The sequence below is a fragment of the Leucoraja erinacea genome, chromosome 1, assembly GCF_028641065.1.
Source record: "Leucoraja erinacea ecotype New England chromosome 1, Leri_hhj_1, whole genome shotgun sequence".
NCBI classification, from domain to species: Eukaryota; Metazoa; Chordata; class Chondrichthyes; order Rajiformes; family Rajidae; genus Leucoraja; species Leucoraja erinaceus.
Genome location: NC_073377.1, coordinates 167,356,127 through 167,368,924, shown reverse-complemented (window position 1 = coordinate 167,368,924; position 12,798 = coordinate 167,356,127). Strand labels below are relative to the sequence as shown.

Below are 12,798 nucleotides of genomic sequence, written 5' to 3'. Positions count from 1 at the left end.
AATGAAAACTAATATCTGCATGCAACCACAAGCATAGGTTGCAGATCATTATTAATTACTTAAAACTCACCATCATAAAAACAGACTTCAGCATCAGCTTGTGGACCATTCTCCATCAACATGCATTTGCCATACTTGGTATACAGTGTGATTTTGGGCGTTTTGGATCTCACCAGTTGTACAAACTTTGATGCATACTGGTATTTCTTCCAATAACTTTCTGAAACCAATATGGAACAGTAAAGATGAAGTAGGAATAATTTACAGGATGTGGATTTTAATACATTTTTTAAACAACTGAATTCAATGCACTTGAATAGAAGAGGACTCCAAAGCAAACTCAATATACCGAGAATATTAACAATTTTGAATAAAACAAAAACAGTTGGAAACAGCTGAATCTAATGAAACTGTAATATTTGAAATTAATGATCTTTCAACAGAGTGCAACGGTTACACATATATTGTTCATACACAAATGTTTGCTTAAACATATTTGATTACGTTATTCTTCAACAAAATATTACATTTTCTCAAACATTTATTGTATAACATCAACATTTTTTAAATTTGTGGACACCTCAAATAATGGTTAATGGTATGACCACCAGGTGGCGCCGACGATGGCTGCCCCACCAACGGCCTGTCTCGTCTTTTCAAAGCTCTTTTATTGTCACGTGCACCAATTAAGGTACAGTGATTATGCAGCCATACTAAAAAAAGCAACAAGACACACAACTACATAAAAGTTCACATAAACATCCACCACAGTAGATTCACCACATTCCTCACTGTGATGGAAGGCAAAAAAAGTCCAATCTTCTTCCCTCTTTATTCTCCCATGGTCGGGGCAGTCGAACCATCCGTCGGGACGATCGAAGCTCACGCAGCCGGCAATTGAAGCCCCCGCGGCTTGGAGCTCCCGATGTTGGTCTCTAACCAGGGACCACGAGCTCCACGATGTGAAGTCCGCAGGCTCGCACGGTTGGAGCTCCCAAACTCGGTCTCCAGCAGAGGCCGCCAACTCCTCGATGTTAGGCCGCAGTGCGGACGGAGATACGATACGGAAAAAAATTGCATCTCCGTTGCAGGTAAGAGATTTTTAAAGTTTACCCCCCCCCCCCCCCCCCCCCCCCCGACATAAAACAAACTAAAGAACTCTAAAACATAAATTAGCACAAACTATTAAAAGAACAAAGGAAAGGACAGACAGGCTGGCGTCACCCGGTTTCCTTCTTTGTTGTTTTTAGTTTGTTGTAAAATGTATGTTTTAGTGTACTTTTAGTTTTGTATTATGTGGGGGGGTGGTGGGGGAAACTTTTAAAAAAAAATCTCTTTCATCGATGGAGATGCGACTTATTTCCGTGTCGTATCTTCGTCCGTACTGCGGCCTAACATCGTGGAGCTTGGTTACGGACCGGACTTTAAAATCGTGGAGCTCGTGGTCCCTTGGTTACGGACCGAATTCGGGAGCTCCAAGCCGCAGGAACTTCGACGGCCCAATCACGGGAGCATCGATCGCCGCGATTGCGGATGGTTCAGCTCCCCTGACAGTGGGAGAAATAGGAGGGAAAGAAGACTTTATTGCCTTATCGCTGGGAAAGCCATGCGTCTTGCTCCTCTCAATTTATCCTTGAGGACTCTATGGAGAGCTGCATTCTTAGTGTGCCATATTCTATTTGTTTAAAACATTTTAATCACTTGAAGCATTTAAACAATTAAAGCTTTTAATACTGTATGCAACTAAATAACATGGAATTTTTAAGGACATTTAAGAATCACCGACAATGTTACAGAACTAGAATCAGCTACCACATTTGGTCAGTAGACTTTATATCTGAAGAATATTAGTGAAATAGCTTAAAAAAATAATGTGATTATTTCTTGACACTATTATAGACCCTTGCGTTAAAAGGCAAGATTTATTTAATTAACTAAATGCAAATTCTGTTTGCTGTGCTCGGATTTAGTTTCATATTGAGGCTTCTGAATTAGGAATTAAGCAACGTAGCCTTTGTTCAATTTAGCCCACTGTTATATGCAAAACAGCTTGAGACTATAATTCTGGCAGCTTTCTCTAATACATATCACATCTTTATCAAGTAATCTATTCACTATTACTAATCGGTACCTGGTAAGTCATCAAAACTGTAAACAAATACTTCCTCTGGTGGAGATGGTGGTCTGTTGTCTATCGGGAAACCTCTTCCTTCATTAGGATGATAAATATGGATCTACATGAATTAAATGTCACAAATTATCTTTAAAATTATTTTGTTAAGAATCTAGAGTGTATAGAGAATGTTAGATTTAATGAAATATTGAGTGGAATCAAGGTTATAATACAGCATGTAGGTATTCCTGATTTAGGAATGTTGGTTAGTGAATTTTCAATATAAATTCACTGATTTGTTAGGGTATTTGTTCTCTATTTACTAATCTATGTCTCTCTACAATGCACCACTTTCTGCTCTAAGAAATACACTGCATGAAACTATTCCTAACTCAAATCTCTCCACCTTCTTGATTTTCATAACTTGGCTTACTATTACAGATTGGATACAGGCCCTCCGGCCCAATTTACCACACCAGGCAAAGTGTCCCATCTACACTAGTTCCACGCCTGCATCTGGCCAATATCTCATCCTTTCCGTGTATCTGTCCAAATGTTTCTTAAACATTGCGATAGCACCTGCCCGAAATACCACCTCTGGGAGCTTGTTCCATACATCCACCATCCTTTTTGTGAAAATGTTACCTATTAGATCTTTTCCCCCCTCATCTTGAACCTATGTCCTCTGGTTCTTGATTCCTCTACGCTGGGCAAGGGACTACGTGCATCTACCCAATCTATTCCTCTCATAATTTTGTACACCTCTATAAGGTCACCCCTCATCCTCCTCTGCTCCAACGAATAGAGTTCTAGCCTTCTCAACCTCTCTCTATAGCTCAGGCCCTGGTCCTGGAAACATATTTGTAAATCTTCTTTGCACCTTTTCCAGCTTTCAACATCTTTCCCATAACATGGTGCCCAAAACTGAACTATACTCTAAATGCAGCCTTACCAACATCTTATACCACTGCAACATAACCTCCTAACTTCTATACTCAATGCTTTGACTGATGAAGGCCGATGTGCCAAAAGCCTTTTTGACCACCCTATCTACCATCTTCACTATCTACAACGCCACCCACTTTGTATCATCTGCAAACTTACAACCAATGCCGTGTACATTCTCATCCAAATCTTTGATATAGATATAGATGACAAACAGTAACGCGCCCAGCACCAAACCCCAAGGCACACCACTAGTCACAGGCCTCCAGTGTGAAAAGCAACATTCCTCCATCATCCACTGCTTCCTTCCACCAAGCCAATTTTCTATGCATTCATCAGTTTGAAGAAGGGGTTCGGCCCGAAACGTTGCCTATTTCCTTCGCTCCATAGATGCTGCCACACCCACTGAGTTTCTCCAGTACTTTTGTCTACCTTCTGGTTTTCCAGCATCTGCAGTTCCTTCTTAAACTTTCTATCCATTCAGCTATCTTTCCTTGAATCCCATGGGATCTAACCAGTGTTAAAGAAATATTTCCCACAAATGTAATTCTTTTGCGATTTGAAGTATACCTGTAAAATATATACACTGCCCAGCCATGGAATAGAGTTCTAGCCTTCTCAACCTCTCTCTATAGCTCAGTGGGTTAGGTTGAATATAGTTAGGAGAAAACATTATCCCTTGACAAGAACCAGAATTATACAATTATACATAAAATGATGATCAAATCATCTGTAGTTTATAACTTAGTGAATTCTCCGTCTTTCCCCAGTATTCTCATTTAAAATAAATGTGAAAAAGTACAACATTGAAACAAATGATCAAACATTTAACTTACCATGTTTCCATCGCAGGATATTCTAAGTACTTCCCTTACACATTCTTGAGCACCACTCCCTTTCAAAAGTTCCATACATACTTCCTCAGAGTCAAGAATACTGACCTGAACAACACATTAGTTAGTCATAGCTGCACATCAAGACAATATGACATAAAATACACAATGTGACAATGTTTAGACAAAACACGTTTTCCCCCATTCTATATGCCTCATCTCGGCCTCTCAGCATTCCTTTATTTTTTTTCCTTATTCGTGCCTATTTTCCTTTACAATGTAGACGTTACCCGTCTCAAGCAGTTTTTTTGTAAATATTCATTTCTATTTCTTAACCATTCACAAGGTATTTCTCCTTATATATATATATATAATTGATAATATGGATTCTAGACGTAGATAATACCTGCGATAGAAAACTTTCTATCAGAATCCCAGCTGATGTAATTCATTAATAGTCCTAAAGATCTCCGTCTACTTTCTTTGTTTTTGAAAAAGAACTCCAGCTTGTCAATTCTTCTAGAAAATTGCAACTATTATTCTGACAAACTTGTAAATACGTTTTGCACTTATTTCAGTGTTCTTGCGTTTGTTCTGAAGTAGGCTAATTAACAGGATACCACAATGTGGCCTGGCCTCAAACCACCAAAACTTCACCGCTGGTTTAAAAAAATCAACTCCCCAACTGAATTAAATTTGAGTTTCTGAGAAAGCTTTGGTTATTATTGTACCCTATTTTAACGCTTCGTAATACCCCTCTTTCAAATACTTTCTCCAAGAATTGTAATTGTCCAGCAGGTTATTTTATATTGGCTATTTACCCAAACAGAATTGATCTGCACGGCAATGAAATGGCACAATAATCTGATGCCTCCAATAGTTGCTGGCAGATTAAGTGATTCTTAGAAGACTGATTTGACATCAAAATCTTAGGTGATCAACAAAAATAGTAGAAATGAATTTGCTAAAGTATTCACACCTAATCTAGATCTTTGGAGAAAACTTCAGATTATTAAATATTGCATTTATAAAACATTTTTCAAGACTTCTGGCTTTGGAACATTAATGTTTAAAGTGTAAGCATTACGGTTACATTAGAAACATGCCAATCCAGTTGTGCTCAAAACAAAAAATCAGATTATCGTTTGTTAAAGTAATGCTAATTGAGGTATAAATAACGGTCAGAACACTGTAGACTCCTTCAAATCTGTCACAAATCTTTTATAATCGCTGGAATAAATTGAGCCATGGTTTAATCTCTAATCTAAAAGACAGCAGTGCAGCAATCCCTTAATGCTGCGCAATAGTACATTAGCATAGGTTCTTATATTCAAATCTTAACCTCAACTGGTGAAAGCTGCACCTATTCAGCCAGAGATAATAATCATAATAGTGCATTCATTCTGTAGGTCTGAAAGCCACAAGTTCAAACCAAAGGTTGTGGGTTCTTCAGCCAGTCAAGGGCTCAGAATAATAATTTAAACTAATACACTATCTCTCGAGTAATGCGTTGGCCTAGATAATTAACTCCACATGGTGTGAATGGATATAAAAAGTGCATACGTGTAGGTTCTACAATTGGACTAAGTACTCCATCTGAGCCCCGATCAGAAATTATTATTTACTATTTCATTGATTTTCCTCTGAATTAGAATTATCATTTATTAAAGCAAAGGAAAGCATACGCCAATAGATACTTTAAATGTATCTGCTGTGTATCCATCATCATGTTTGCAAACCCTCAATGTTCACAAATTTTACCAAGCAATCTGTATATCAATGGAATTCCATCCCCCCCCCCCCCTCCCCCCCCCCCCCCCACCCCAACAGAAATGAGTGGGAGGTCAATCGTGAGCAAATGTAAGATTTTGAAATATCCTATTCAATTACACTGGCAAATGAAAGTACAACATTATCCGGCCGCATGGAGTTTCCATTACAACTATGGACATTTGAATTTATAACAGAAAAAGTGGAGGGGCAGTGAGCAAATGTAAGATTTTGTTAAGACCTGAAAAAACGGTCATGCAATGCCTAGATGGAATTGCATATTGCATCATCATAGACTAGGTTAATCAGCCTGTTAAATCTACAACAATGCTAGAATAAATTATAGTCCTTACCACTGCATTCTTGGTTTTTTGCCGGATTGCTTTAAGTCTGTGGGCCTTCAGTGGCGACACCAACTCTTGTAATGTCTTCTTTTGGGTTTCAACAGGCTGCCTTTCCAGTTTTAAAGCTTGTTTCAAAGCTTGAGGACGGGTATACTTTGTGTCTAATTGCCTGGAATCCCCTTCACATTTCTGAATATCCATTTGTTTTCTGAAGTAGCCTTTTTGGGAAAGCTCATCAGTTTTCACTGTGTTGCTGGATTTTCTCGCCCAGGTATTTGCTGCTGCGACTTCATCTAGAACCTGCTTTCTTTCACTATGGAAATTGCCACCAGAACTATTGGTAGTGCTGATATCCATTGGTTTTCTGAATGAAGCTACAAAATGATACACATGAAACTTGCATAAATTTGCCTAAATATTGTACTGATATCAGAGTTAGAGAGATACAGCACTGAAACATATCATTTGGCTCGCTAATTCATACTGATTATCAATCATACATTTACATTAATCCCATTTTTATTCTCTCCAAATTCTCACCAGGTCTTCCACCTCCCCCCATTCACAGTGGCGAATTAAACTACCACTTTGGTATGTTCTTGTACATACTTTAACCATGTAATACACTTCTAGAAGCTATTCAGAAAAACAGGTTTAACTTCAGGAAAATTAAAAACATATTTAGGTTTCAACTATGAATAGCCTGAGGACATTGTATTTCATTTCAAAAATAATTGTGACTACCAATATTTCACAAATCTCATTTGCACCAGCATTAGAGTCTTTAACGACAAACAAGAAAAAAGGGCAAGGTGGGTTGACCATTGCATATACCATTTATGGTGCTTATGTAGAGGAAGCACGTCATACAGCAATGGACAGTGCAAAATCCACATCTCAGTCATGCGGTTTCAGACAGTTCTTAAAAGGATAGGATGGCACTTATTAACGTGCTGAGTTGGGCAACTAGGTTGACTTTGACATAGCATAATCAGCTTTGAAATTATGTCAGCAAAATATAGGGGGAGATTCTCCCCAGTCAGGCCTTTACTAAAAAAAATGCTTGCATGGATATCAAAGAAGGGAGAAAGAAAAATATGTTTAAAAACAAAATCAAAAGTGGCACAGTGGCAGCAGTGGCAGATACCTGGGTTCAATCCTGACTACGGGTGCTGTCTGCATGTAGTTTTGTACATTCTCCAAGTGCCCTGGTTGCCTCCCACATTCCAAAGTCCTCTAAACTCTAAAAAGAATGCAACATACCATGATGTGGCTGGCCATTTTCAAACCAGTGTTGTATTGGCCCGACCTGTGATATCTGCTCTAAGAGTGGCCCACTGGAAATAGGCTGGTAAGTAAAGTTTGGGCTGTGAATAAAATTAGAAAAGATACACTTTGTTAATAACTTCTAGCTTACTTGAAAAAAACATGATACAAGATGTAATGACATTTTTTAATCATGCACTAGGTTGACCAATACTTTACAAGCAATATCACCACACATTCACAATACATTATTACCATTAATATTACACATTAAGTACAGTATATTAACAAGGATCTCTATTTCGTTGTCTCTGTATGTAACAAGACAATAAATTGAATCATTTTCATCATCATTTCCTTATGACATAGGAGGCCATTATGGCCCAACAAGCTTATACCAGCTCTCGCAGCAATCTCATTTCCACATTAATATTCCCTTTAACCTTTAGTCTCCACATTGCCATTTACTCCTCTACCCTGCTACTAATCAACACTAAGGGCAATTAACATGAGCCAATGATACTACCAATCCGCATGTCTTTGGAACATGGCAGAAAACCCATAAAGAAAATGAAAACTCACAGAAGGAACTAGAGGTCAGGAAAGCCTCAAGGCAGCAGTTCGAAAACCGTGCCACTATGCTGATCCTTCAATATTTTCAGCATTGTGGAAAATTAAATGTTGTCACTCCAGAGTAATTATCAAGACAGCCCTTTGTTCTGAACACTAGGTAGAGCTTTTAACATACATCCTACTGGTATGTTTTCCGTTATGAAAACCAGTATAATTGATTCAAATTTATTTTCATTTATTCTATCTCACCATCTTGTAGCCTGAGTTTAAGTTTCCATATCTGAGTTTAAATCATCAAATGACTTAAGTCACCAATATTATATAATGGTAAAAAAAAGTACTTACTTTGTGGACTGCTTAACAGGAGGAGACATAGCGAGCTTATCACGAGTCCCAACATTATCTGAAAGTCCTTTATTAAACTGTGGAATATTTGCATAATCATCTCGATATAAGTTTGCAGGATTGTGCACTCCATGTCTGATTGACTGTGACAGTGCATCAACAGACTGACAACGTTCCATGCTGCTGTTTGGCTTTTCTGGAATCTGATTTTGAAAGTTACCAGATCTATCAGTGGAGTGTGCCCTTCGAAGCCATCGAGAGTGAGGTCGTTCATCGTCTCCATGTTGTACAGCTCTTCCTCTACCACTTTTGTTAATTTCAGTATTTTGTACTCTTCCATCATTATATACAGCACTGAATCCTTGGGATGAAGTATCATTAATACTATTGTGTGAAGTGATGACTGCTATTTTATTCGGAAGAAACTGTCCTATGACTTGTTTTGTCCTCTGATGTAGGCGTCCTGACGCACTCGTGCCTGAAGATCCAGTTCCTGTGGTAAATGCAGTTGAAATTGTGGCATGCCCACTATCCATCGAGTTCTCTACAGATCTTGGATCTTTACTTTTGGATGTAGGGCATTTCATCATGAACGAATGGTCCAATATACTAGAAAGACTGATGCGATCGGCTGGATTTTTTCGAAGCAGCTGATAGATCAAATCTTGAGCTTCATTTGAAATAAATGTTGGCATTTCATAATCTGCCAGCATCACCTTATTTAGTGTGTTTTTAACAGTGTCAGTGTCAAATGGTGGCCTTCCAACCAGAAAAGTATAAAACATGCACCCAAGAGACCATACGTCAGATTCAAGACCATGAGCACCGCGAGTCGCGATCTCTGGTGCAATGTAATTGGGGGTGCCACACATGGTGAAATGCTTTTCATTGGGCATTTTGAGCTGTGCAGCCAATCCAAAATCGGCAATCTTTATGTTCATGTCACTTGTAAGTAGAAGATTAGAAAGAGTGAGGTCCCGATGCAATATACCATGCGAGTGAAGGTACAGCATTCCAGTAATAATATGATGCATGAAATGTCGAGCTGTGTTATATTTTAAAAGAAGAACAGAATGAACGTCAATTTCACACAGTTTATTCTGAAACATTTCCCCCTTCCTTCACACATTAATTCATTCCCCATTATCTCCAAATAATTATGTTAACATCCCAAAGTGCAGGGTATTGAAAAGAATGAGTACCATGGCACCAGTCAAGTATAATATAATCTGGCACTTTGATAATGGCTGTGTCAGTGCTGTGGCAATGTTTAGATGGTATCAGACCAGGAACTGTAGGACATGTAGGTATAGATTTGGGAGATGCCAGCAGATTCTAGCTTTTACAAGGAAACAAGTTGGAGATAAGGTGAAGGTTTTAAGGGAGTCATGAACATTATGAAGAGAGACTAGGAGGAATTTCTTTAATCAGAGGATGGTGAATCTGTGGAATTCCTTGCACAGAAGGCTGTGGAGGCAGTTAATGGATATTTTTAAGGCAGACACAGATAGATTCTTGAGTAGTACAGGTGTCGAGGGTTATGGCGACGGCAGGAGGATGCGGTTCGGAGGGAGAGTTAGATCAGCCATGATTGAATGGCGGAGCCGATGTGATGGTTGAATGGCCTAATTCTGCTCCTATCACTTACGACCGTTGAAATTCATTGATATGTTCCTAATAAATATTTTCAAATAGTAGTACCTTCATCCTCTGCAAAATTAGCCTTCCTGTTCTTTAAATATCTGCTCATCTCTCCATTGTGGCACATTTCCAGTACCAAATAGACATAATTGTTGTCTTCAAAATAGTTGTAAAGCTGAAAGAAAATAAGAATCACCCATAAGTATTCTAGTACATTAGATGCACGAGAAAGGTGCTCATACAACTGTACTTACCTCCAAGATAGATGGATGCTTCAACTGACAATGAATCTCCACTTCGTTGCGGACTCTCTGTACCATTCCCACTTTGTGCATGGCCTTTTTGTCAATCTAGAAATAGACGACCATATCCATCAAGATATCCAGAAACATTGTAACCATATAATTTCCATATAATGTACATTTAAATGAATTTCTTTCCATTTTAAAACTTTGGGGGGAAAATACACTCGAGTACAAAATTATTTACAAATATTTTTATGCAAATGTGAAGATTATTTCTCATCATAAATAGATTCAAGTTACCAGCATTGAATTTATTTTTTATTACAGTTAGAAGTGACATTTTTTTCCAATGCAATGATGCTAAAAAACAGAGACCAGTTTCTCAAAGAAATAGGTGCAACTTTGTATTCTGTAAAAGACAACAACAGTGTTTCATTTGGCAATCCCCTCAAGTACTTGATTGTTATTCTATCTTACTTTTAATTTCCTCCAGCAAGTGGATGTTAAAACCTCTGGCAGCATATGGATTCTGAATAAGTCACACCATGCTTGCGATTTTTAGCTGGATTTATCATTATTTAATTGGAAAGATTATTCTAGCCATGTGCACTCAGCAATGAGAAAAAAACATTTGGAAATATGGCTATAACCAAGTTGTCCAAGAATTGTTATTAATTACAAGTTGATTAAAAAGGGTCTAAGAATTCCAATAGCAGAAATACTGGAAAATGTTCTTATATCACTGACTGAAGAAACGAACAACCCATGAGAAACAACGACGTTTTAGGACGTTTCAAATCAAACATTCAAGGCAAACTTTACTGTCAAATACCCAACTGGGATTATTGTACACATAATGTTTACAAAATAAAAACATTTAAAAACAAATTCCAATAATGCGAGCCTAACTAAATAGCTGGACGTCAAGACTGCCACTGACATACAACGATGACAAAACATGATACCGCTCAAGGTAAATTTACCATTTTTATTGCCACCTCCAGACCAGTGCTCACGGATTTTGCTCGATAAACACAAGCGAACGAGCCCTTCCCGAGCAGCGTTAAAACCTTGAAGTCCTGAAAAATAATGGATTCGAAAACTTCGCTTAGTCACCGATGTTAGTAATACTCTTAATGTCCTAGCAATAATGCAGCGGTAACTGCCAAGCCAGGTGCAAATAACGCTCTTGATAGGTTTTCAGAAATCAAATGCTCCTTACCGTAATGGCATTTTCATCATCTGCAACTGACAACCTAAAATTGCTGGACATTGTACTCTTGCATTTTAAGATGCAATTCAACACTCGATCAAGCATTTTAGAACAACCGACGGGAACTTAACCAGTTTCCCTTTGACTAAGGACGGACCAGCGAAATATTGAATTGATTCAAAGGAAGAGACTGAGTCAATAAAACCCAATCCCGGTTTTATTCCCGCGTTAACATTAAACGGCTTCTCATCGCCAAGCAACAGACCTTAAGTATTAATTACGTGTTCTTCGAAGCCTCACCAAGCGAAACCGCAACAGTTACTAGAGTATTTATAATGCCGCTTTAACAAAACAATCAAAGTACGTTATCATGCTACTCGAATTAAAAGTTGAATAATTTTCAAATTCGAGGTTAAATTTATGAACAAGCTTTTATAGTCAGCAACGAGTTTGTAATAAAGCTGCCAGGTATCGAACTCTTGGTGGCATAAACATAACCATTGTGCACTTCAATGCACATCGGAAAAGATAAAACATTTAAACTTCCGCATCTCAATATTCAATTGCTTGAATAAAATCACATTTTCCTCTGTAGTTTCTAATATATTTTACATATTTTATCAGAACTGCCTCTTATAATGCTTCGGTCGTTCAATTGCTCCTCTTACAAAATCCACTGTCACATAATCCTTGAAAAATAGACCTTCTGGAGTAACAAACCAATAAGTAGCACAAAGAAGCAGATAACAAACATATCAATTTAGATATTAGGGAAATCAAGAGACTGATGCAAAATATCAGACATGATCTTATTTATGGTGGAACAAACATGAGGAGCCCAAAAGAACCACAATTAGCCAAACAAAGCAGCTTTAGATAGATGCCAAAGACCATCTGCACAGTAATATTAAAGCGGTTTGGCACAAAAAATAATGCAGAATTTCTGCATTTAACTCTGCATCCACCCGAGAGGAGGTATGGCAAAGATCTTGTTCTTGGGATCAACATGAGAATCAGCACAATTTTGTCGGGGAGGGCTGCACTAACTGAAAAGTCGTGGGCGAACATAGCATACAGGGAATGCAGCTTTTTGGTCTCCAAATCTGAGGAAAGACATTATTGCCATAGAGGGAGTGCAGAGACGGTTCACCAGACTGATTCCTGGGATGTCAGGACTGTCTTATGAAGAAAGACTGGATAGACTTGGTTTATACTCTCTAGAATTTAGAAGATTGAGAGGGGATCTTATAGAAACTTACAAAATTCTTAAGGGGTTGGACAGGCTAGATGCAGGAAGATTGTTCCCGATGTTGGGGAAGTCCAGGACAAGGGGTCACAGCTTAAGGATAAGGGGGAAATCCTTTAAAACCGAGATGAGAAGAACTTTTTTCACACACAGAGAGTGGTGAATCTCTGGAACTCTCTGCCACAGAGGGTAGTTGAGGCCAGTTCATTGGCTATATTTAAGAGCCAAGGGAGTTAGATGTGGCCCTTGTGGCTAAGGGGATCA

General features: G+C 38.3%; 1 protein-coding gene across 1 annotated transcript in view; it reads right to left on the bottom strand.

Annotated features, from left to right (window-relative positions):
* plk4 (polo-like kinase 4 (Drosophila)) overlaps window positions 1–12,798 on the bottom strand; it is a 28,859-nt gene that overhangs the window by 11,576 nt on the left and 4,485 nt on the right. Inside the window, exons 2-10 of the mRNA XM_055647600.1 lie at window positions 11,059–11,154; window positions 10,085–10,180; window positions 9,891–10,005; window positions 8,190–9,234; window positions 7,269–7,372; window positions 6,015–6,379; window positions 3,895–3,999; window positions 2,132–2,234; window positions 71–220 (exon numbers count right to left, since the gene is read on the bottom strand). Of these exons, the coding sequence (XP_055503575.1) occupies window positions 71–220; window positions 2,132–2,234; window positions 3,895–3,999; window positions 6,015–6,379; window positions 7,269–7,372; window positions 8,190–9,234; window positions 9,891–10,005; window positions 10,085–10,180; window positions 11,059–11,154 (2,179 nt within the window). The remainder of the gene's footprint in view (window positions 1–70; window positions 221–2,131; window positions 2,235–3,894; window positions 4,000–6,014; window positions 6,380–7,268; window positions 7,373–8,189; window positions 9,235–9,890; window positions 10,006–10,084; window positions 10,181–11,058; window positions 11,155–12,798) is intronic.